Raw genomic sequence first — 24,292 nt, forward strand, 5'->3', positions numbered from 1 at the left:
GGGCCACCAACTAGATGGTTTGATAAACTGTTTTTATTATCATGGCTGTTAGCTATCCTAATTAATTTTGCCCCCACCTCCTCAAAATTACTGTTTACTCCCTTTTAAACATCATCGGTTTATTTGATATTTAAATACATTATCATAAAATCCCATGGGGCCAAAGGAGCAGTAAGTACACTCAAGAATCGTGAACCATCACTCAGCGACAAGTGGATTCCATATGGTCTCTCCTCTTTATGGAGCTAACTATACAGAGACCATCAGCACACAGAAAAAAAAGAAAGAAGAGCCGTAGCATCGGTTACTCTCTCTCACAGACACAGCTGTGCCGTTTCAAGATATTTGCTTGGCAAACACGAAACGCGTCATCGATCTACAACACAGCAAAACCAGAAGCACACTTACCATATCTTTCTACGCTCCCAAGCCGTGACCCCTTCACATTCTCTACATAATTTCTTCCTTCAAATTCCACGTCATCTTCCACAAACCTTCCTCCTAACCCCAAACCTCGCCACCTTCTCATATTTATATTCCATTTTATTTCCTCTGCTTTTGCTGCAGCCCCTATAATGCGCCATGGTGTGTACAACACACCCTTCACACCGCCTCCTATTCACTCTCCCACTCCATCACCAACCCCCTTGAACTTCAACCCCACAACCACCAACACCGCCTCTGCCGTCACCTCCGGCCACAACATGCTTGTCTCTGTGTTTTTGGCACTTTTCCTACCATGCGCAGGCATGAGCGCTGTGTTTATTGTCTATATCTGTCTCTTGTGGTATACTGCTAATAATCAGCCAGAGATTCGTTTGCCTGTAAAGACTGTGACAGAGAAGGGATTGTCTTCTTCGGAGTTAGAGAAGTTGCCTAAGGTTACCGGGAAAGAGCTTGTCTTGGGGACTGAATGTGCTGTTTGTCTTGATGACATTGAAAGTGAACAGGTGGCTAGGATGGTTCCTGGCTGCAATCATGGGTTTCATTTGGAATGTGCTGATACTTGGCTTACTAAGCGTCCTGTTTGTCCTGTTTGTAGGGCCAAGCTTGATGCTCAGCTCTTCAGCACCCCTCCTCCTCCTGCTCAAGAGAACAATACTTGTTAGAGTCTTAATGATGAATTTGAAGCTGATCATGTTTTGAGTTTCTTGATTAGGATTGTAAATGATGCAGTGTCTGCAGGGCTTGTTAAATTTCAGGGTTTTTTAGGATACAAAGAATTCTTGTTCTTTATTATTTATATACGGCTCTTTTTTATTTATAATCATGGATTAATTCTTTGTGATCCCTTGTTTCATTTTGTAATTAGCTAGGATTGGAACCACTTGGGAAAATGAAATTATACATGCAAATCATCATACCATGGTAAATTATAAAATACTTATTTTTCTAATAACTATTTTCTCTCTAATCAACAAAACGAATAAAAAAACAAATTGAATTCAGTAAAACAATATCTTTTTAAAATATATGAATTTAATTTGCTATAATTAAGTTTAATTATATCATAGAATTGGCTTGGAATAACCTATTAAATAGCTCAATCAATGGACATTTGACGGAATTATGGTCCAGTTGTTTCCAACTCCGTGAATGAATATCTATCCCGTTGGCAAATGGGTTCAAGTTTTGACAAGAAAAACAAGCAATGCAACCAAAAAGGTTTCAGTTTCCCTTTGTCTTGTCGACAAGTGGGGTTCAAACTATCAAGTTCAGCTTTTCCTCTTGTCTTGAGCCATGTCATATGGCTGTGCAGTGTCTAAATGCCAAAAGAATCCTTGTACAGTTTTTCGAAATTTCAATCAGGACCCAAATGTCACTGAGTAATGTCTAATAGCATGCATGCATGGAGGTTACTGGTGGCAGACAGGCGGTGCCTTGATTGTCGAAAAGGATACTTCTGAAACTACCAGTTTTAGATGCCATCGGTTTCCGGCTGTGTGTTTCCATATGTTCGTGTATATTTATGCCTGGGAATCTGCGATATTCATCATTCATTAGTTGCAGAGGCTCACCTGAATAAAGGCCATTATTCCCTGATTTTACCATTTACCTGGCCAGAGCCATCTGCCCATAAAAGACAATCGATCCTACGCCACCCGCTCTTAAAATTGGTTAATGGGCAACGAATTCCATGTGAAAAGCCTTCAACAGAAGTCACAGAAGTGTTGTGTCCGTGTTAAATGGATTCTTAATTGCAATTTTGCACTTGTCTGGTATGGAAAACTGGGTGCCAAAGGCAGCTGATTGCTTCTGTTTTTGTCTTGACAAGACATCATTCCACTTAAGATTGACTGTTGTTTTCTAAATTTGATATTTTCATTACATATACATCTCGGTATTAATTGAATGCTCATCTGTTAATGTGGTTGCGACAGCATTTCGTAGACAAAAAGGAAAAGAAAAGATATTTTTACTATGGTGCATCACGTTGTCGAACGGTGTATGTAAAGCTTGGACCACTGCTGCCAAACCTTCCTTTAAAGGGCAGTGCGCGCATGGAAAAAGATATGGCCAGCTATGTCAGTTGGTTCTGCGTTCACTTTCAGGCAATTCATCTGAGTCTCTGACAGAACCACTTTCTATAACAGGGGTTTTCCACATATACTGTTCCATCAAATTATGGTTAATTTTTGTTATCAGCACTTTTTTTTTAAAAAAAATATTGACCGAATAACACAAATAATAAAAAAAGTGAAATAGCACAATTTATAATTATCTAAGATACTTATAGCTTAGAATTACGACATCTAATAAAAAAATATTAAATAAAAAAAAGTGTAGTGAAGAGTAGAGAATAAATAAAGAAAGAGAAAGATGATAAAAATATCAAAACTCCGATTATAACAACATCAATATTATATAAAATATCTCAACAACGCTTTAAAATCATAAAAAAAATCATCAACGTTAACTCGAATGGAACACACTTATCACTAAAAACAAGTGAGCTATTTTTTTTATAAACAGCAAGTGTAATCCACTCAAATCACTGTTAGTAAAATTCCTGATGGTACTAGAGTTGTTATATTGAAATTTCGGTGTGTCTTCAAGGTTTTTTTTTTTTTTTTCTCTTCTCTCTTGCCAATGTAATATTTTTTATTAGATATTGTTATTCTGAATAGTTATGAAATATAAATATCATGTTTTCTAAAAACTGTCTCACTTTTTGTTTTTCAATTGTAAAAACTGTCTCACTATAAATTGAGGGAATTCATGAAACTTGTAGGATTCCACAGCTTGCAATCTCCAAATTAGGAAAGCGTGTAAATAGACGGTGAATAAGACTCGGAGGCCTGTGATAGTCTTGGAGCTTCCACGAGTGTCACATCAATTGCTATGCACAAAAGAGTGCTCGGCACAAGCAGAGGCCACTAATCACATGGTGCTACGTCCAGAGAGGAGTTAATAGGGTGGGCGAACAACCATAACAGAGCTGACCTAAATTAAGATTTTCAAATTACTCGTGACTTGAAAACGTTTTGTTTCGAATTTCAAATTAAAGCAATAGAAGAAATTGTATTTGGTGTGTGCTTCCAAACTTTATTCAATTAATGCAGTTATTAACTAAAAGCATCATTTAAAAATCAGCAGGTCACTAGAATAAATTTATTTTTTAATATTTTATAAAAATTAGATCAGTTTAGATTCATGATCGATATATCCATCAAGTTAATCCAGGTTTTATAATAATATTCACAATGAATAAATATGCCTCGTATAATAATATGATTATAGAATTTACTCATTTAAAAATATCAATAATTAACAAAATTAATAATAAAAGTTTATAATAGAGGAGGGGGAGGCCTGGCTTGACATAGAAGGGGAAGAAGAAATAATACCTACCTGGACATAAAATCGTGTGCAGACAGGAGCCCAAGTTCATTAATGTTCCTAGCAAGTTATAACTACCTATGCGTACCAAATGGTCGTGGGCCGTGGCATGGAAAAATCTGGACTCCACAACATTCCAATTCGGTCCTTGTAGATTCAATTTAACCCAATATTAAATTCAAAGTTTCCCAAAGTTTGACCATTTTTCATAAATAGCGCAGGGGAAAGGAAAACTAATTAATTTAAAAGAAACTAAGTTTTGTTGCATTTTTACTTCTCACTATCTCACAAATTATTGTCAATTAAAATATTATTTTTTTTAAATTCTTAATTTAATACTCAATTTTTTTGCACAATTGCATTTTTCAATGAAGAGTTAAATTTGAAAGTAAAAGGACCAAAATAAAAATAATAAGTAAAATAAATGGTAACTTTGAATTTTATACAAAAAAAATTTATTTTGATTCTCGTCTTTTATGGTTTATATGTGATTGGTTTCTTTAGTTATCGAAAATTCAATTTTGATGCCAACGTTCATTTCTTTTATTTTTTAGTTTTTTTTTTTATAAGAGAAAAGAGAGAGGGGACATTAAATTCAAATGTAGAGAGAAAAAGTGGTCGTTGACAACAATTTTAGACATCAGAAAGGTTGAAATCGGTGTTAATGGGTTCCATTTCACGAGGGTAGTTTCGTTTAGGTGTTTTGTTTCCTTCTACTTGCCCAAGAAGACATACCTGGCTGCATAAATGTTTTCTGATTCAATTTATTTCGGGTTTTTTAGTCATTTTTCTAGTTCATGAATAAGTTTATCATGATATTTGGAGTCAAAAATTGATTGAAAATAGGTTTTAAAGCCAAAAAAATTAAAGCCCTGTTCTTCCACCAACCAAAGGTTGTTGGATTCTACATAAAGTTGAGAGGCGTCATTTGTTGCTGTTTTTTTTTTTAATGTCCACACACGATAGGCCACTAGATCCACAAGCTTGGGTTTTTTTAATTGTTTTTTTTTTTGTTATTTTATATATGGATTAAAAAAATTGATAACAATTTAGTTCATGAGTTAGATTGCAGGTTTAACAGGTTAATCCACAACGTCAGAGATATTATTGTTTTGAATGGTTTTTTATGCCCCTCAATTTTTTAAAAAAATATTTAATTTTATTATTTGTTATCGATGTTTTATTTTTTAATCAGCTCAAACCTAAAAGATTACAATATCGCTATTTGTTATGAATGAAACACACCCATCATAGTTATGGCTACAAATTTTTAGAGGGCAAAAGTAGAAAAAATTCTGAAAATAGCTAGAATAAAAATTTAAATTGTTCGACCAAGAGCCACACCCTTACTCTAGAGAACTGTATAACTAACATTGGAAAATTTTAATCCATTAAAACTGAGTTTGGAATCATTATTATCATTGTCATCGAGGATAGGGCAATTATTTGGAGGAGGGAATATGGTAACCCATGACTCGAATATTAAACAAGGGAGGTGGTGCCGCCCGGACTCTCCCGGGCGACGGCAAAGGAAACATAGCTTAGCCATGACTATATAGGTAATCTGTTGGTCTACACTTAGACCTGGCTAAATTCATCTGCGGGCCATGTTGAATAAGTAAAAAGAGGCTTGAATAAAGCCTTTGGGCTGGATGTGAGGAATTTGTATGTTTAACATAAAAAAAATTATGAAACTTGATTTTCTTCTCCTTTTCAAACCAATTTTGACTTTCTTCCGGGCACTTGACTTCTATATAGTACTAGTAGATGTGAGAAAACTAATTAAACATGTTTTTTTGGGATTTTTTTATAAGATGAATTATTTTTTCATTTATTGTTTGAAATAATGGTGAAAAAAATTATGGTTTTTATTATAGGACTAGTAAGGATGCGTCTGATGATCGTACCGATAATAATGATAATAATAATGTTTATAATAGTAGTTGTGATAATATTAATAGTAATATTGATTGTAAAATGATGGTCTATTGTGATTATTGCGATGGGATTATACATGTAACGGTGATTATTTTAAGGTCGTGGTAGTTATGACAACCGGTGATAATAATTGTTGTTGTGGTTATGATGGTGTTGGAGTGGTGACTATACTAGCATCTAAATGTTGGAGCGGCGGTTACGATGTGCCAGAGTGGTGATTACGTTGATAACTAAATGATAATGGTAAGTGATGTTGATAATGGTTATTGTGGTAGTTGTTGTAATAATTATAATGATATTCTCAATGTAAATAATAACAATAGAATTAATGGTAAAAACAATGGTTATATTAATAGTTAAAAGGTGATGGGGGAGTGTCGTTGACGATGATAGCTATAATAATTGTGATGATTATTGTGATAATAATAACTATAATTATAAGTAATAAAATTAAATATTGTAAAATAATAATAGAGTGTAATATATATTTTAAAATATTTATATTCAAAATAACACTACTTAAAAACTGATTTAGAAATATTTGAATCGACTTATTTTTAATATCCATTTCACATGGAAAAATAAAAACTATTTTCCTAACAACAAACTTTCTCTTAGAAAACACAGTAAGGCACTAAGGCCCCAAATTATAAATATTAACGCGTCATCAAACAACGAAGTACAACGCCACGTGGTGGGGTATCGGAGCTAACACGCATGTACCTATAGCTGTCATGAAAGGTCACGAACTCCCATCAATGACTTTGCCTTTTTGGCTTTTTAGAAACTGGAACACGGCATGTTGCTAGACACGTGTGTCTCGGTCCTAGAGCTCTGGGCTACATGGTGGTTCCCAATTCTAGATTCGAATAATTGAGGTGATTGAAAGCTAACCAACCACCTTCCTACGGCAAAATGTGACACCTGTTCATGTTCTTTACACGTGTCTCTATCTCGTACGGTGTCTTTTGTTTACTTGTGCACCTCGTCTCTTTTGATTTAAGGAAACCAGATTTTCTCACGTTTGGATTTCGAAGAAATCTCGTGCTTCAGCTTCTCAACTCCCTTTTTTCTTTCCTTCTCTTTCTTTGCCCCCCATCTTTCCTTTTTGCTCTTCGGCGCCGGGGGAGAGTCGAATAATCCGGCTATCGCCTGAAAAAATCAGTCCGGGGGAAAAAGGGTCGCGAGGAGATATTTTCTAGTACTCTAGCTTTCTTATTTATGTTGTGAGATCTTATGGAGTTTTTTTTCATGTAAAATAGTGTTATGTGACATTATTTAATTACTGTTTTCGAGAAAAAAACGGAATGAGAAAATAATTTAAAAATATTTCTAACACTTTATATTCATGCTTTTTTTATTCAATTAAATATATTTCCCCCCTATCTGTGTCTGTTACTTGCAAATACAACCTTAAAGATTCACTACCCCATCAACGGTCATTTCATGAAGAAATTGTTTTCATTTATTATCTGTGACTCTATCGTGTCATGATATGAATTGTGCGATGAGCGGCTTTTCTTTTTGTAAATGGATTTCTTACAACGCAATCATTAAAAACTACATTAGGGCACTTGTTAATTATAACAAGTGTATATTTTTATAAATTCTAAAAAATCTAACTAACCTAGAATAATTAGTTCCTAACAATTTTATTTATTTATTTTCGGCCAAGATAGTTTATAACTTATACTCGGTATTTGATAGGTCAAGGTGACTTATAATTAGTATCTGTAAAAGATCTCATTTGTTGAGGTAAGATCTCTTTGGTGCTTAAATAAATATCTTTTTAGAAGAGAAAATACAAGAACATTATAGAAAGATGCTAAAAAATATATATGCAGTAGATAATTAAGATTATGAGCATTTGCTCTGAACGTCTCATGGTGTATTTATAGGCCACAAGTTTTGTCCTTTTGAGAATAGAAGGACATCCTGAAGTGTAATCTTACCTTGATAGCATTTAATGAGAGATAACTATCATTTATATCTGTATTAATGTTTGATGGGAGCATGGTGGGTCCTTGAAAGACTATTATACACCTAAAGGTGTATAGAGATTAGGGTCAAAGACATCAAATGTAGCTAAGCTTATGAAAGCTGAATTCTTCCCCAAGGTTAGACCTAAGGGAGGTTGGTCGTTTCATTAGACGTCCAAGTGTCTTGTGTCTGACATATTTGCTAGACGCACATTGTCTTAGACTTGACTGACAGTCAAATCCAAGTGCCTTAGATTTACTAGGACTATTTATTTTGTTCAATACATATGAGATCACCGATAATTAATTTTCGTCAGTATTTTCCTTATAGCTAGAGTATTGTTCACTTCTTACTTGCATTATTTATTACTATTCATCACATACAGAATCGCCGACAAATAATATATGTCGGTATTTTTCCGAGAGCTAAAGTACCGTTCACTTGTCACTTTCATTGTTTATTACTGATCATTATATGTGGAATCACCAACAAATGAAAAAAGTATGTAATGATAATTGGTGGGTTATTGAAAATTTTCGACAATTAAAATTTTCAAATGGGCTTTACAAATGGATACACTAATGAAACCAATTTAAAAAAAATTAATATTTAATTATCCATCAGTAAAACCATCGATAAAAAAGCCTCAAATTGAAAGACTATAATCCCTAAAATCAAAATAGACGAACACATTTCTCTTCTTCTCTCTTTCTGTGTAGCTTCTTCTCTCCTTCACTCAAATCTTCATTTTCCATCTATTCTCTCTCTCCTTTTATCTTCAACCCGTTATCTTCTTTTCTTTTATTCTTCATGGACTGATATGTCTTTCTCTCTCTTCCTTTTATTTTCTTCTCTATTTATTGAATACAATGCTATTGCAAGGAGGGCTTGAGAGAATCTCACTGCAACTAGGTAAGATTGAAACGAAGATAAATTTTTTTATTTATTTACTAACAAAAAATTCATTTGTATTATATAGGTTGCCTGATTTTTAATACGAGGAGTCAAAAAAGTTAAAAAAAATCAGAAAAGAGACCTTCCAGGCTGAAAGAAGATTGTAATTTTGAAGGATTTTAGATCCATGCACATCTCAAAGGCCGTGTGGGTTGCGCAATTTTTTATACAAGGATTAAAAACTACCAAAAATATAGGGAAAAAAGACCTTCCAGGCTGGAAGGAGGTGACAATGTGGAATGATTTTAGACAACAGTAAATCTCAGAGTCGTGTGGGCGAAATATATCCAGCTCATGATGTACAATCATTTCTTGTTACGATCACACTTCGATGCGGAGAACCAGAATCGGCATGTTCACGGTTCAATTACCACGCATACTGACGGCTCCTTTTTCCTTTGATTTGCTTGCAAAATTGATGGTAAGATTCGTTTTTAATTAAATCCATTTTTATTTGTTTTTCTTTTTATAAATATATTTAACTGACAACAATTTTATGTTGTAGGCCACGATTCTTGAACTCGAATCAAGCCCAATGTAGCTTTTTATGAAAATGCACGTGCGGCTTGATGATTGCCAAAAAAATGGTGCAACAACTCGTGGATAGCTGAGCTTATTTGAGATCACAGATAAATAGTATATATGCTCTTTTTTATTCGCCTCAAGGTCCAGTGAACACTCTCCTTGTCCTCCTCCAGTGCTTCTATTTTAAATTAATTATATTTGAACTCATAAATTTTTAATTTTGTAATAAATATTTGAATTTTATATTATTTTTTGTTTAAGAATTTTTTTAAAAAATATATTTTTAAATTATTATTGACAGGATTACTAGCAGAAATACTTTCGTCAGTATATTTTAGAGAGTTGAAAAATAAGTAATGCAAATATTACTGTCATTATTTACTTACTAAAATAATAATAGACAATTTATTTGATAATTACGTGTCAAATTTACTAGCAAAACAAAAAAGAAAAATCACCAATGGAATGTAATACAATTTTACTATTAGTGATATCTTATATTCAACATAGAAAGAATCGAAAAAATAAAATTCGGTATTGATTTCTTACGAAGCAACGACAAATCAAGTGAGTTCCCTGGTGTAATAATTACCTCGAGTAACATGTGTTTTTTTTTTTTTTTTAAATTTCTTTCCTAGGTATATCGAGCTACATGCATCATCATCAAGAGGCAAAGACAATAAGTCCCTCCTGACATCTATAAATCACAGAATGCCACATGTCTTGGCCATAAATTACCAGCGGTCCCGTTGCCTAATGACAAATTCGATGGCGTACGTCCATTTTGGGAACTGAACTTGATGGTCCCAGCCGTCCAAGCCGAATTATCGCTGGCTGTACATTTCTCTCTAACCAGATTGAAGAAAAAAGGGGACTTTCTCCGATCAGGTGATGATGCAATCGAGTTGTCTAATCGGACGGAAAGTTACTTCGTATATTTTCCTTTTCAAGTCTCAAAGGTTACTAATGGATGTTCCTTGAAAACGCATCAATTTTAGAGGTAACATTTTTTTTTATAAAAAAATGAATAAATAGTATTGGATAATTTTGAACATAAAGCTAGACAGAGAATCAACTGGAAAAAGGTTTATCCATCAAACTAATCATCCCTAATTAAATAGAGGAAATTCAGCATCTTAGACTTGTGGTAAAAATTTATTTAATAAAATCTTAATTATAATCCTCCCCTACATTTCGGTTGTGTTATCTTTTCTGATGATGTTATTATACCATTTCAAGTAGAAAACGAGAGTTTTAATTGCTTATATATATTACGAGGATCACATTTAAAAGAATATATTTTTAAATTTATGTTAGCTGGGACAATATTTTTTTAAAAATTATTTTATATATAAATATAGACACACATCATTCATTAATGCTATTTATGAAAACATCACCTTGGTGCATTAACCAAATTTCTTTTTTAGTGACAATGATAATGATAGTATCCATTAAAATTAAATTAAAAATGGGTGGTTGGTACGTAAACCTACTCATATATTATGGGAAATTCCTTTCAAGAAAAAAAAAAAATCAGAGCAAGGGACAGGTGTGCTGCTGTTTGTTTACCTTTCTTACGTCACAATTCAAAGTCGTTCATGACACCACAGCTAAAATACAGGGAGAAATTACAGTACCATAATTCACACCAATCCGTTTCTTTCGTAACCTCACACGTGGCAAATTATCTAAAGCTGGTCCCTTGGTGTGATATCTAGATAGGGCTTGTGGTGGTAGTTAGTGAAGCACTATGGGGTTATTGTATAGATAGCATAGCTTGTAGTTTCCTACTGAAGAGAGGTGAGTGCCACGTGTGCGTGTTGTGATTTCCTATTGGGTGTAAGGTAATGATGCGGAGTTTATTTAATAATACGGTTTAATCTGAAAGTATTTTTTATTTAAAAACATTAAATTAATATTTTTAATATGTTGATTTAAAAAATAAAATATTTATAAAAATAATTATTTCAATGAAACAACAGTTTTATAAAAGTAATCTACACTGTATTATTTCTAAACACGTACGTGGAAAGAATATGGTTCTCAGGAATATAAGCATGATACTAGAGGATTGTATTTCATCTCGAGAGAGAGAGGGAGAGGGGGAGGAAGACTGTGTGGGTGAAGAGGAGAGAGGTCAAGAAGGAGATGAACTTGGAGGAAAATTCCAGGAAGCTTCAAGCTAGTAAAGCTGAAGCAAACGGCGACTCTCACAGAATCTCAAGCTCAAGATTTTCATCACTTCTGGCCTCGAAAGATCGTGATTATCTTCTTTCCCAAGATGGAACTCAGGTTCACTCTCTGATCTCTATCTCTTTCTTTATACATCTATGATCTAAAATCTTAAGTTGTTTAATTAAATTTATAAAGATTCATGCAGCAAACTGTGGTTCATTCTTCACATGCTCACGGTTTTCCAAGCAAATATTTCTGTCAACTTTTTCTCTTTCTTTGTTTTTATTTTTTTGGGCCATATAATTTTAAACATTTCTCTTCTTAAGTTTATCTGATGATCCGAGTTCTTAATTTTGAGCATAGAAAAAATCCGGGAAGGGAAACTTAAGTGCCTGGATTATCTGATATCTGCAGATCGAGTTTATCTAGTCATTTCGGGTTATGAAAACAATATTTTATCAATTAAAAAACGAAAAATAAATCCCCTTTGAGCTAATATATATTTTATTCGGAAGGAAAAAGGAACTTTCTGCAACCATTATTTTGATTGATTTTCTATTCATGATCTTAAAAAATAGATATCCATTTCTTTCTCGTTGAAACCCAAGATCAATTACTAATTTTTTAATGAAATTAAATTAAAGAATTTATTGATCAGAAAGAAACAGATTAAGATCGAGTCAACGTCCCCTACAAAATTAAAATGTAAATTAACAAACCAAATCATAATTATTTAGATCGACGAATGATATTTTACATGTCTTCTCAAATCCTTCTCTGTCCAAATAAATAAATAAATAAATAAATTCAAAGTAGTTTCTGTGATGGATTGAATTTTTTTTTCCTTTTCGCGTGCTATTACGTGGTTTAGACGAGTCTGTGTAACCTTCACAAATTATTTAAATTATAGTAGCTAAGACTTAAGAGCATGAATGACGTAACTGCAGCTAGAGTTTCAAATAGCAATGCCTTAGCAAAATAGTAATATCATCTGAGTTTGTTTCTTTAAAAAAATTATTTTATCTCACTGAATTTTTTTTTTTGTTTCTTTGCTGGGTCTCATGTATATGTTTAAACTTTAATGGTTTGGATCCCACCTCGTCACCAAACTAATTAAGTCTATGGCCGCATGTTTATTATGAATTAACACGGTACTCTATTTTACTTTGTGGAAGGAAGCTAAGGTAAATTCTATTTGATTTTCTTCCATTCCAAACAAGAAAAAGGAGGAGTAAAATGCAAATAAACATTAGTGAATAATTACTCATTCTTGATCACCATAAAATTTTGACTCTCCAGGACTCTCCAGTCTATGAACTTATCCTTTCTAGTGGATGGTAGGGCGCGGAGAACGAAGCATACTGAGCAGTTATCGGAAAAATTATCATTATCTCTGGTGCGGTTTAGGGTGGCCTACTTACAATAAATATACTTTACGGAACCCTAAATTGACATGTAGTGAAACAACAAGGAGATGGCTAGATAAAATAGTAGAATTATTAAACACTAAACCTTGCAGCTCATTGGATTAACTAATTAATTAACCATGTATTACCGTAAGTGTAATTAAAATTCTTGATTCTCTATTATTCTTATCTTGTCGGCAATCCAACGACGTTAAGGCGGTCGATAATGTTCTTGTTTTTGTTGTTTTTGTGGGGCGGGGGAAGAGGGTATCATTTTCTGGGACAGGGCTGTGTTTATTCACAAGCCAAACATGAAGTTGGGCTTCCACACAATGGTTGTCCGTAAACAACCATGCTGATAGGACATGTGTCAGTTTCACAACGTAATGATGATCACTTCTTCCTTGCATTAAAGCAATAGGTGCAGCAACGTGGCTCAACTTATTGGAGAATGGATTCTTTGTTATCATTGCGTATTGGATGATTTTCTCATCATTTTCTTGGAATAAAATGGATGCCTCTCATCATTTTCTTGGCCCAGCTATAACACAAGCTGCATTAAATTGCTAGCTAACTCAGTCTTAGAATATCTGGCTTCTTTTTAGGTGAAAGTTTCTGATCTTGAAGGCAAGGTGCTTGGCCTTTACTTCTCTGCCAACTGGTACGCGCCATGTCGAAGCTTCACCTCCCAAGTCTTAATTGGTGCATATCAGGATTTGAAGAGCAATGGATCTAATTTCGAAATTGTCTTCGTGTCGTCTGATGAGGACTTGGATGCCTTCAACAATTATCGTGCCAACATGCCATGGCTGTCCATTCCATTTTCAGATTTGGAGACCAAAAAAGCCTTAAATAGTAAATTTGACGTTGAAGCAATTCCTTGTCTCGTCATCTTGCATCCTAAGGATAACAAAGATGAGGCAACGTTACATGACGGGGTCGAGCTCCTTCACCGGTTCGGAGTCCAGGCTTTCCCATTTACCAAAGAGAGGCTGGAGGAATTAAAATTGGAAGAGAAGGAGAAGCATGAGAGGCAGACCCTAACCAATTTGCTGATTTGCCATAATAGAGACTATCTTTTGGGTCATCCCGCACCTAGACAGGTCAGTTCCTACCTAACCTCCTTGAAATTTAACTTGATCTCACTGCAGGCAGTTTTGATTTTATGCTGTTGTCAAAATTTTAGTCATAAAACCTTCAACGACTTGTAGCATCCACTCATACTCAGCCGAACTAGAGTAAAACCCATATTTGGATTTATTTTTTTTTAAATAATTAACTCGGATTGAACTTCTCGACGAGCCATGACCCGGTAAATCTTCTGATCAAGTTTTATAACTAAAACAAAAATTTGTAGGAATTTACAAAAATGTTTTTCGATGTGTTGGCAATAATAAGATGCCATCCATCTTTATTCCGTGGGGACACAATTTTCATTTGATTTGACCACTCGGTTTTAGAAATTTTTGGTCACTACAAAATGATGGGAAGGTCATTGCGGTGGGTCCAATGAGTCAGCACCTTGTGCATTACGATTGGCCAGATATATACAAGAAAAGAGCTCAAAAAGTCACCTGGTTCATGCATGAAAAAAGAAAGCATAGCCGACATCATGACACGTATTGTTTAATTAGATTCCTCTTCTAACCAAGTTAAGTCTTAATCACAGGACCATAACCATTGCTTAATTGTTCTTGCTTGCGACGTGGCCTTGTTCACCGTGTAATGGTGATGTATGAATAAAATTAAGTTTATTAGGTAGTGTTTGATTATTATTTTATGATGGAAAAGACAAAGATAGCTATTACACACTCTTAAAACATAAATTCCCAGTAAAACTATCTTGAAATTAAATTAAATTTTATGTTTCCTTCTTTTTTTTCTTCAAGAAAATACATTTTATCTTCTTATACATGTTTCTTCTGTATTATTACATTAATTAAACAAAATCTTAATGAAATATAAGATTTTGACGGATTAAGTATACATACGCATCCAACTCTAATTAACATGTCAATGACGTGGCAGATAAGGTGATAACAAGAATCTGCACATCTCCTAACCTGATTGGATAGTTCTCATATGTTCATAAGATCGTAAGGCCCGTATCTCTTATTTGGGGTGGGTCTCCTTGGCGTACAATTTTGTGGAGGCCATTTTTATTGGAGTTACATGCACTGGCCTGTGTTTTTCGAATCTGCATTGAAGATCTCTGTACCAAAAAAAATGAACATTGGGATCCACTCGAGTAATGATAAGGACAGGCAATAGGAACATGATTCAAGATTTTGACAAATTTCATGGTAGAAACGCATGTGCTTGAAAATCTGTTTGTCTAACGTACGTATTTGTCACTTGCAGGTGCCTGTTGCCTCATTGGTAGGCAAAACAATCGGACTGTATTTCTCATCCCATTGGTGTCTTCCAGGCGGGAAGTTTACTCCCAAGCTGATATCCATCTACCAAAAGATTAAGCAAATGCTGGTAAACAAAGGAAATGATGACGACTTTGAAATTGTGTTTGTGTCAAGTGATCGCGATCAAGCTGAATTCGACTCCTACTTCAATAGCATGCCATGGCTAGCATTGCCTTTCGGAGATCCTGCCAACAAAACCCTTGCTAAGCACTTTGATGTAAAAGGCATCCCTTGCTTGGTAATTTTAGGTCCTGATGGTAAAACTGTCAGTAAACATGGGAGAAACCTAATTAACTTGTACCAAGAAAATGCGTACCCTTTTACCGAGGCCCAAGTGGATTTACTGGAGAAACAAATGGACGAGGAGGCTCAAAGCCTACCAAGATCAAAGAACCATGCAGGGCATCGACATGAACTAACCTTGGTTTCAGAAGGAACTGGAGGAGGACCGTTTATATGCTGTGATTGTGATGAACAAGGTTCAGGATGGGCTTATCAGTGCCTTGAATGTGGATACGAGGTGCATCCCAAGTGTGTTAGAGCTGTGGACCGTGGCTCCATGGCTGAGAGCTGATAATTAAGTCCTACGTGCTGATCTTGCTAATAATCAAGCTTGGGTGTTCATTTGCGCATGTTGTCTAGTTGAAATCGTAGATTTGGTATGTCAGTCTCTTAATCACTACCATATATGTAGATTGGTTCTCTTACTGGAACAGTCTTCTGTAACATGGGCTTTAACTTGGGAATTTTATTTTAGATAAAGCTTTGAAAATCTCTTTAAATATTGCCCTATCGTCTTAATGAGAGGATATCCTTTTTATATCTAGTGAAATTAGATGCTTGAACTTCCTTGGCGATCGAATTGGATCTGTACCAGCCAAACTTTGAACTTGCTAGCCTCAGCATCTGAGCTTAACCGGTGATAATTATATCTCTAGCCTCCAGACAATGAGCTTGAAAGTGAAGTCTCTATATATAGCAAGTAAACATTCCGATTAATCTCATAAGTCGTGTACCACTCACAGATGAAACGGCTATTCGGTTTAAGGGGCTCAAAGGCAGCCTTTACCTGATTGTTTAGAATCAGATGTTTCTTCTTCCTGTAACATCATTATTGATATCCAGTGTCATTGCAAACGTGACTGGAATGTTTCTTTCCATCACGTTTTGCGACAGGATAATCGGGGAGCTGACTTCCTAGCTAAGACGGGGTCTTCTGGTGACATCCCTCTACAGGTCTGGATCTTTCTCATCTGCAAGGCATTTCTGGTACCCTCTCGAGTGATGCTGCGGCCGTCTCCTTCCTTGGGCAGTAACTGTGTTTTATAGTTCTTTTGCACCAAAAATAAATAAATAATATCCACACTCTGTGCTCCCCGTGCTTAGGTGTGGTTAAGAGACAAGAAAATAATGAACAGCCCACCCAATTGGCAGACGATTTGTTTACAAATAAATTTGGAGCATGTATATATGAACAATCCCACATTGATTTGAGCGTGGGGAAAAATGGAGTGAACAATTTTTGTTCTTAACTAGCACAATCCACATTCTCCACCAAAAATGGTATTTCCCTGCAAAATGGGCAAGAACTGTGTCCAATAAACCACTGACCAATACAACGTGGATGAAATGTGTGGCGGCACCCCGGCAAGCTGCAAACCATTTCCCCCAGTTGGAAGTCCTGTCAATCAGCAAACAAGATAAGTGTTAAACACAATTATTATTCGAATTGGGGAGATTATTTTTTTAAAACAGCAAAGCCACTAACCTGTAGGCAGATTGGGCAGGAAGGTCCATTCCATAAGGTATCCACAAAGTTTTTGTTTGCAAGTCTCTTATTTTGAATTTTCAGCATCGATAATCCATTGCTGCAAATTGTGGTTGAACTAAGCCTTTCTATTCTTTCATTCAAGATGTTTGAACCTGTTTGAATCTAAAGTTGAAAGGCAAGGTCAGGGCATAATTAATTCAAATTTTCCATCCCTGAAGTGATTAGCGTAGTGAGGAGCAATCAGGGAACTTACGAAATGAATGAAGGTGTCAATTGCCCAATCATCAGAATCCCAGAGAACGAATGATTTTCTAAAAATTTCAAAGGAAAGTATGCACCCCATGATGGCTCCAACTGCGGCTCCATGAAGTAAGCTACTTTTAGACTTTAGGCCCACAACTGCTCCAGCATAGGCTCCCAATGTTGTGCCAGCTATAAATAGAGAAAGAGCTCGATGAATGATTAAAAAAAAATAATAATAAAAAGAAAAGATTGAAGGGGAGGAGATGGGATGATGGTTCTCGTGACTTACTAGAACGATTGAAGCCCGATATTTGAGAAAAATAAACAGAAAATCTAACAGAAAATGACCCAAGAAAGTTTGGCACTCACCTACTGCAAACACGAACGTCAAGATCGCACAGAATAGCTTGCACGCAATTGCATAAACCTTGGCAGAAACCCAAAACGCTAAAGAAGAAGCAGAGCAAGATGATGGGCAGTTGTATACGATCTTCATGAGCTTATGTCTAGCGATTAAACTAGTAACAAGGCCACCGGACATCTCCTTTTGATGGGAAAAAATCTATTGGAGTTGAGAGGGAGAAATTGCCTGCAAAGGATACAAAAAAAAACATGCAATTTTGATGGAGGGTTAACGCAACATAGGCAGCCTATAAGACTAACTTATCCGCCGCCATCTAAGTCAACATTGACGTGCTTCAATGGTACACTCTTGTCCGGGTCATTCCAGTGAAGAGTTCCTCCCTTCCGGATCGAAGTCTTCTTCAAAAGTCGTCAACTAACAAAATGATGTAATTCTACCTACTCTCCCAAGATTTCTAAAAATTATAATTGCTGCAACTTTACCAATAAAATCCTATTTGTAAATGTGATTGATGTTCTTTTTTAAAGTGTGTTAGTAATTGAAAATATATTAAAATAATATTATTTTATTTTTTAAAAATTATTTTTATTATTAGCGCATCAAAATAATCTAAAAACATCAACAAATATTAATTTAAAATAAAAAAATAAAAAATTTAAAATTTTTAAAAAACACTTAAAAGAAAAACAAAGAGGCTATATATAATTAACTTGATATTGCCTAGACGCATTTCTTAAAGGTTGTTTCATGTTATTTTCTCACTGTTTGGGCAGCTCTTCTCAACCAATGGACATTATTAAGCCGGGAAAATACTGGGCTATTTAGGAAAGGAATTAAAGTGTGCATGCACCCAGCTTGAGGAGTGCATGCACACAGCTTCAGTTTTTCTCTACTTCCTAAAGAAAGAAAACAAAACATTGGAAATGATTGCTGATTTGTTTAAAATTTAATTATTCGAATGCATGCTTTGCAAATTTGCAATCCATGAATCGCCGTGATATTAGGGTTGCAATACTTTCCATACTCGACGTGTAAATATCATACAATTTTTTTGCTTTTTTACAAAGGAAAGATTGTATCATATGCAATTAAATTGTTTTAAGATTATTGTTTCTTTTTACTTTGAATTCTCAAAACATAAAATATGGATATAAAGTTTTTATCAATATATATAAAATAAACTTGAAGATGTAAATTGAAATAATTATTTTAAAACAATTTATTATATATGTTTTAATGTAAGCAATATTGTTTCATGACCGATTAATTAACAATACTACGATGCCGTTGGATGGGCCAGCAAGGATACTTCGTTTCAGATTATTCAAGTTAGGTGAGCCGTTGGATCCAGTACGGCTCAGCTCTATGTACGGCCGTTGTCATTGACAAAAAGAATTATTATTTCTTGGATTGCATGGAGGCCTAACAACTTTTAAATTCTACCCTTTCTAAGGTTCCAGTAGAAAAACCTATATATATAATTTTTATGGACTAATTCCTAACAGGTTATTTTCTTAATACCAGTGTTGATCTAGAACTGGTTTGGTTGGTTTAATTTTAAGAAACCAATCAAACTAAAATATACTAGTTTTAGAAAATATGAACCGGATTGGATAAAAAATTAATTCAGTTCATTTGATTTTTTTAGTAATAAAACCAGGAAAAAGAAACGCGAAATGTGAAATCAAAAGAAATAGTGTGAAAATAAGTTTGAGGTGAAGTTTTTGCCCATATTTATACTAATTTACAAGTTTATTTTATTTATTTTGAGATTTTTAAATGAAATAAAGACTCGCTAGAAAACAATCGATGATAAAGAATGGATGATTGTCATGATTCCAACCATAAAAATAATTAAGTTTGGTGTCTAAATATTCGATTCGACTAGGAGAATTGGATGGTAGTAATTATTGACATTCAAATTAAGTTTGGTGTCCAATTAATTCAAAGAAAGTATATGCAATCTTAATATATATATATAATTCTTCGAAAGAGGTATATAAACTGTGGTGTGGTCCAACGCCACTAACTTCAATACTACAACGTAAATCAAACAAGTGATGGTACAACCTGATATAGTGCTTGTTTTTTGCATCAAAACAAGATGGAAAACCGAAAGCCTGAAAATAACAGAACATTATTAAATTACGGGCCATAAAAGTATCCACTAATTATTTGTGATCTCTTAATTAAATAAATAATCTTCGGAAACTTCTTTCGGGGAAGTGCATGGACACCTTGCTATATATCATATCAGCTTGTAGGTTGCATGGACGAGGACGACAATATCAACCTGTGAAGCAATCACCTCACGTATTAGCATTAATTTGATGAAATAATAACTAAGAATATTGATTATCCAGGCAAATTCATTCTTCCACACGTTAACCACTAGTGAGTTACAACAACAAAACCTTTTGGTATTTTCCGGTGGATTTGAAATTAATGTTAGAAATGATTTGGTTTTCGTCGAGGATAAGAAACCAAATTGGAACAAGTTGTTTGATCCTGTTCTTCTTTGACTTTCTTTCGATTGAAGACTAGAAATGGAAACACAATGTCCAAGCATCTTTTATTTAATCTTCGCATCGTGTATAGTTTTCATTCATGCTTTTCTTACATCTTGTTTTAGTGTAAGAAGAAGGACAATATCTTTGCATTCCTTTTCATCCAAAGTACCATTAAGATTCTGGCATACTAAATGTCTGTTTGAGAGTATGGTTGTGGTTGCTTTTCATGCTGAAATGTATTAAAATGATGTTTTTTTATTTTTAAAAAATTATTTTTAAAATCATTGCATCAAAACGATTGATCAAAACATACAAAAAATTTTAATTTTTATAGAACACGGTTTGCATCGCGTTCCCAAACGGTTTTTAATAAAGCTCTCAATTATGACATAAAAAAGAAGGGGCAAATCCATATATACCTCACTCTCTTCTGCATCTATTTTGGTTGGATTGAATCGTTGAGGATGGTGTCTTCTACTCATGATACATGCAACTGAGTCAAGCTTTGGAGGAGATAAACTTACATGTGTTAATTGTTATAAAAACTAATAATTACAGCATTAATAAACAAGCAATATAGCGATAATTAAAGATTACAAATTACAAACTGAAGAGATATATAAGCAAAACTGATACCTATTGATCATGCCATGACACTTACCAGAGAAAAGAAGCATGCGATTACTGTATCATCAGAATCCCACGTAGCAAGTAATATTTCAAGGATCTTTTTGGATAAAATAACCCCATTTGCCGCTCCAGTTATGGCTCCATGGAGAAACCCCTTCTCCGTTTTCAGGCCAGCAAAAGCTCCTATCAGGACTCCCAATGTTGCACCCACTGTATGTTCAAATAAAATATTAGAAAATAATATAAATTATATTTTAGAATTTCATTTAAAAAATTAAGTTTTTAATTTTTGAATTGAAATAATTCTTTAATATAATACATCATTAATTTTACCCAATTTTCTACAAAATTGATAGTTAATTGTTTTCATAGAAAAGTAACTGCTTATAATTTGTCTGCAGTGTTTTTTTTTTTTTTTGAGATTGTATAATTACAAGGCAAAGAATGACCTCCTAGATTTAACTAATTAACCATGCGTCATCGTTTGGTATCAATCGTGGTTGGACTGAACAAAATAGTGGTTAATTCCAGACTTCCAGCTGGTTTTATTTTTTTAAAAATCCTGAACAAACAAATTTTGTAAAAAATAATAAAAACCGAAAATCAAACTGAAAAGGTTACAGAGCAGGACGTTATCGATTCACATGAACAAGTAAAACCTGAAGAATATCAGATCGAAACAAGTCAATGTATATATAGTTTGAGAAAAAGGCACATAAATGTTACATGCACTCACCTTCTGCAGATAAGAGAGTCAGAATTGCACAGGTCAACTTGGCAATTATAGTGGACAGAATAGAGATGCATGGCTCCCTCAAACTTACAGAAGAAACAGTCGATACAAGAGAAGAACGGGGAGTTGGAGGAGGAGGAGGACAAGCGCAAATCTTCATGCGTGGAGCGAAACAAAGCTACAGTTTTTCGTTTAAAGGCTGAAGCAAAATGTCAACAGTAAGGAGTAATAAGATGATGGGAGAGCTAACAAACGAGAAACAAAAGCACATAAATGCCGAGAAAAGACTCGTGGTAGGTACAGAGTTGGCAGGGCTGCTGTCACTCAACAGGAAGAATTCCCCAAGTCAATGGTTAACATATAAAAAAATAAAATTAATGGCTACCCGAGGTCCGAATGTTGTCCTGTTCAGCATGTCAAAGTTTCATTATAGATCTCAAATCTTTAAACACTTTAAATTTTAAGCGATAGCCATAAATGGCTATTCTTCAGAAGATTAATGCTTATGAGTCACGACTACTCCTTGGCAATATATTATTATATGTCATGGGAGGGAGTGTTTGACAGTATAGTAAATTTTATTTTTATATGTATTTTAGAAATATATTTTATTTGAAAAATTATTAAATTAATATTTTTTAGTGTTTTTTTATGATTTTGATGTATTAATATTAAAAATAAAAAATCTAAAAAGAAAATTATTTTAATATTTTTTAAGCAAAAAATACCTTTAAAAAACACCATATATCATAATATCAAATGCACACTAAAAATTTTATTTTTGAGAGTCAAGGCCAAAATTATTTCTTACTTCGTACATCATTAGTTTCTAGTGAAAAACAAACATGTTGGTTATGAAATTCAAATAAATATTAATTTAGTTAATGTGATAAATTTTAATAAATATGAATTACTAATAATAAATCAATTAAATTTCTTCGTATTCCATTTTTTTGCAGCTAATATAATTATCTTTATGTTAACGCCATCTGGCCACGATAACAACTAGAAAACAAACACAAAACCAAAACTATAAAGCAAATTCCCAGGTTCTGCTATGGTAGGGAGTCCCATACAATATAGACTTGGGGTACTAAGATGAACTTATACCTTTTGTGCATGAATATCATGGTGTGAACGTAATCTTTTTTATTATTATAAGGTATTTGATACTCTATAGTAATTACAATTTAAAATATTTTTATATAGAGATACATTAAAATAATATATATTTTTTTGAATAATATATATATATTTTTATTTTAAAAAAATTATTTTTAGCATCACACGTAAATAAAATTTAAAACATATAATAATAATAATTTTAAATAAAAAAATTTAAATTTTTAAAAAACATGATTTTAATTATTTTTTAAGATATCGCTGTCTAGCTTTTATAGAAAGACCAAGACTATTTGTTAAAGAGTCAATATCATGATGTGAACGTAACTTATATATTTTTTTAAAAAACATTATTTTTGACATCAGTATATAAATAAAATTTAAAAACATAAAATAATAATAATTTTATATAAAAAAATTAAAACTTTTAAAAAACATAATTTTAATTATTTTTTAAGATATCGCTGACCAACTTTTATAAAAAGACCAAGACTATTTTTTAAAGAGTCTTTTGTGCATGAATATCATGGTGTGAACGTAACCTTTTTTATTATTACATGGTTTTTGATACTCTATAGTGATTACGGTTTAAAATATGAAATACATCAAAATAATATATTTTTTTTATTTTTAAAAAATTATTTTTGATATCAGCACATAAATAAAATTTAAAAACATAAAATAATAATAATTTTAAATAAAAAAATTAAATTTTTTAAAAACATGATTTTAATTATTTTTTAAAATATCACTGTCCAGCTTTTATAGAAAGACCAAGACTATTTTTTAAAGAGTCTTTTGTACATGAATATCATGGTGTGAATGCGTAACCTTTTCTATTATTACACGGTATTTGATACTTTATAGTTATTACGGTTTAAAATATTTTTTATTCAGAAATACATCAAAATAATATATATATTTTTATTTTTAAAAAATTATTTTTGACATCAGCACATAAACAAAATTTAAAAACATAAAAAAATAATAATTTTAAATAAAAAATTAAATTTTTTAAAAACATTAATTATTTTTTAAGATACTGTTGTCCAGCTTTTATAGAAAGACCAAGAATATTTTTTAAAAAGTCTTCCTTTCAAACTTATAAATGAATAAAATACAAAATTGATGCATGTGATACTCACTATACATAAATTTAATATTAATGAAGGGTTGACGGGTGTAAACAAAGACTTTGCTTTGTCATTATTTAATTTAAAATCTCCTGGGCAAACTTTATAATTTCATAAAATCTGTGTGCTCTTTTAAGATTCTAATAATTGATTAAGGCCTTCTTTGAAAACCCCGCAACAATTTCTAACCGGAACAGTCTCTTTCTCCGATCATATGTACCTCCTCAATCTTGAAATAAGTGGTTGTATATTTAATTATTTACAATTTGATTACGTAAAGGAATTGAAAATCACGCTCATTGATTCTTTCAAGTGATTAATTTCAAACCTTTCATATTTCAATCATGGTTATAACGTATCAATTTATGGATGGATGAGTTAAAACGTGTTTAAAAATTTTATTGTGGTTGTTTTTAAAATTTTTTTTATTTTAAAATGTATTAAAATAATATATTTTTTATTTTTAAAAAATTATTTTTGACATCAACATATTAAAATCATCTAAAAACACTAAAAAAATATTAATTTGAAATAAAAAAAATTTGTAA

General features: G+C 33.1%; 4 protein-coding genes across 5 annotated transcripts; 2 read left to right on the forward strand and 2 right to left on the reverse strand.

The window, feature by feature from the left end:
- Nucleotides 1–249: 249 nt before the first annotated feature.
- LOC7493995 (E3 ubiquitin-protein ligase ATL23) lies at nt 250–1,267 on the forward strand. Its single transcript, XM_002306917.4, has one exon. The coding sequence runs from the start codon at nt 576–578 to the stop codon at nt 1,107–1,109; it is 534 nt and encodes a 177-aa protein (XP_002306953.3). The 5' UTR covers nt 250–575; the 3' UTR covers nt 1,110–1,267.
- A 10,028-nt stretch (nt 1,268–11,295) lies between these two features.
- LOC7485616 (probable nucleoredoxin 2) lies at nt 11,296–16,020 on the forward strand. The gene is made up of 3 exons (XM_002306918.4): nt 11,296–11,532; nt 13,427–13,924; nt 15,183–16,020. Exons 1-3 carry the CDS (start codon nt 11,389–11,391, stop codon nt 15,810–15,812), a joined length of 1,272 nt encoding a protein of 423 aa, XP_002306954.1. The 5' UTR covers nt 11,296–11,388; the 3' UTR covers nt 15,813–16,020.
- Nucleotides 16,021–16,646: 626 nt separating this feature from the next.
- LOC7485617 (NEP1-interacting protein-like 1) lies at nt 16,647–18,060 on the reverse strand. Its single transcript, XM_002307712.3, has 4 exons — nt 17,622–18,060; nt 17,263–17,441; nt 17,007–17,171; nt 16,647–16,919 (listed from the first exon to the last, which is right to left on the reverse strand). The coding sequence occupies exons 1-4, from the start codon at nt 17,791–17,793 to the stop codon at nt 16,767–16,769; spliced, it is 669 nt and encodes a 222-aa protein (XP_002307748.3). The 5' UTR covers nt 17,794–18,060; the 3' UTR covers nt 16,647–16,766.
- A 1,515-nt stretch (nt 18,061–19,575) lies between these two features.
- LOC7493996 (NEP1-interacting protein 2-like) lies at nt 19,576–21,762 on the reverse strand. Of its 2 annotated transcripts, XM_052453324.1 has the most exons (5): nt 21,493–21,762; nt 20,788–20,966; nt 20,546–20,629; nt 19,854–19,909; nt 19,576–19,736 (listed from the first exon to the last, which is right to left on the reverse strand). In XM_052453324.1, exons 1-4 carry the CDS (start codon nt 21,647–21,649, stop codon nt 19,865–19,867), a joined length of 465 nt encoding a protein of 154 aa, XP_052309284.1. In that variant the 5' UTR covers nt 21,650–21,762; the 3' UTR covers nt 19,576–19,736; nt 19,854–19,864. The 2 variants fall into 2 exon arrangements, with proteins under 2 accessions (XP_052309284.1, XP_052309283.1); XM_052453323.1 differs by having other exon boundaries at nt 19,576–19,909; nt 21,493–21,761.
- Nucleotides 21,763–24,292: the final 2,530 nt, after the last annotated feature.

The sequence above is a fragment of the Populus trichocarpa genome, chromosome 5 (genome assembly GCF_000002775.5).
Source record: "Populus trichocarpa isolate Nisqually-1 chromosome 5, P.trichocarpa_v4.1, whole genome shotgun sequence".
Classification (NCBI taxonomy): domain Eukaryota; kingdom Viridiplantae; phylum Streptophyta; class Magnoliopsida; order Malpighiales; family Salicaceae; genus Populus; species Populus trichocarpa.

Bases quoted from the DNA above. Each gene is read 5' to 3' on its own strand.
- LOC7493995 (XM_002306917.4), top strand. From the start codon at position 576: ATGCGCCATGGTGTGTACAACACACCCTTCACACCGCCTCCTATTCAC.
- LOC7485616 (XM_002306918.4), top strand. From the start codon at position 11,389: ATGAACTTGGAGGAAAATTCCAGGAAGCTTCAAGCTAGTAAAGCTGAA. The intron at 11,533-13,426 runs GTTCACTCTCTG...GCTTCTTTTTAG, and splicing joins TTTCCCAAGATGGAACTCAG to GTGAAAGTTTCTGATCTTGA. The intron at 13,925-15,182 runs GTCAGTTCCTAC...TGTCACTTGCAG, and splicing joins GTCATCCCGCACCTAGACAG to GTGCCTGTTGCCTCATTGGT.
- LOC7485617 (XM_002307712.3), bottom strand. From the start codon at position 17,793: ATGTCCGGTGGCCTTGTTACTAGTTTAATCGCTAGACATAAGCTCATG. The intron at 17,442-17,621 runs GTGAGTGCCAAA...CTCTATTTATAG, and splicing joins GACGTTCGTGTTTGCAGTAG to CTGGCACAACATTGGGAGCC. The intron at 17,172-17,262 runs GTAAGTTCCCTG...TTTCAACTTTAG, and splicing joins TTGACACCTTCATTCATTTC to ATTCAAACAGGTTCAAACAT.
- LOC7493996 (XM_052453324.1), bottom strand. From the start codon at position 21,649: ATGAAGATTTGCGCTTGTCCTCCTCCTCCTCCAACTCCCCGTTCTTCT. The intron at 20,630-20,787 runs GTAAGTGTCATG...TCTCCTCCAAAG, and splicing joins TCGCATGCTTCTTTTCTCTG to CTTGACTCAGTTGCATGTAT. The intron at 19,910-20,545 runs GTATATATGGAT...ATTGCTTCACAG, and splicing joins TAGATGCAGAAGAGAGTGAG to GTTGATATTGTCGTCCTCGT.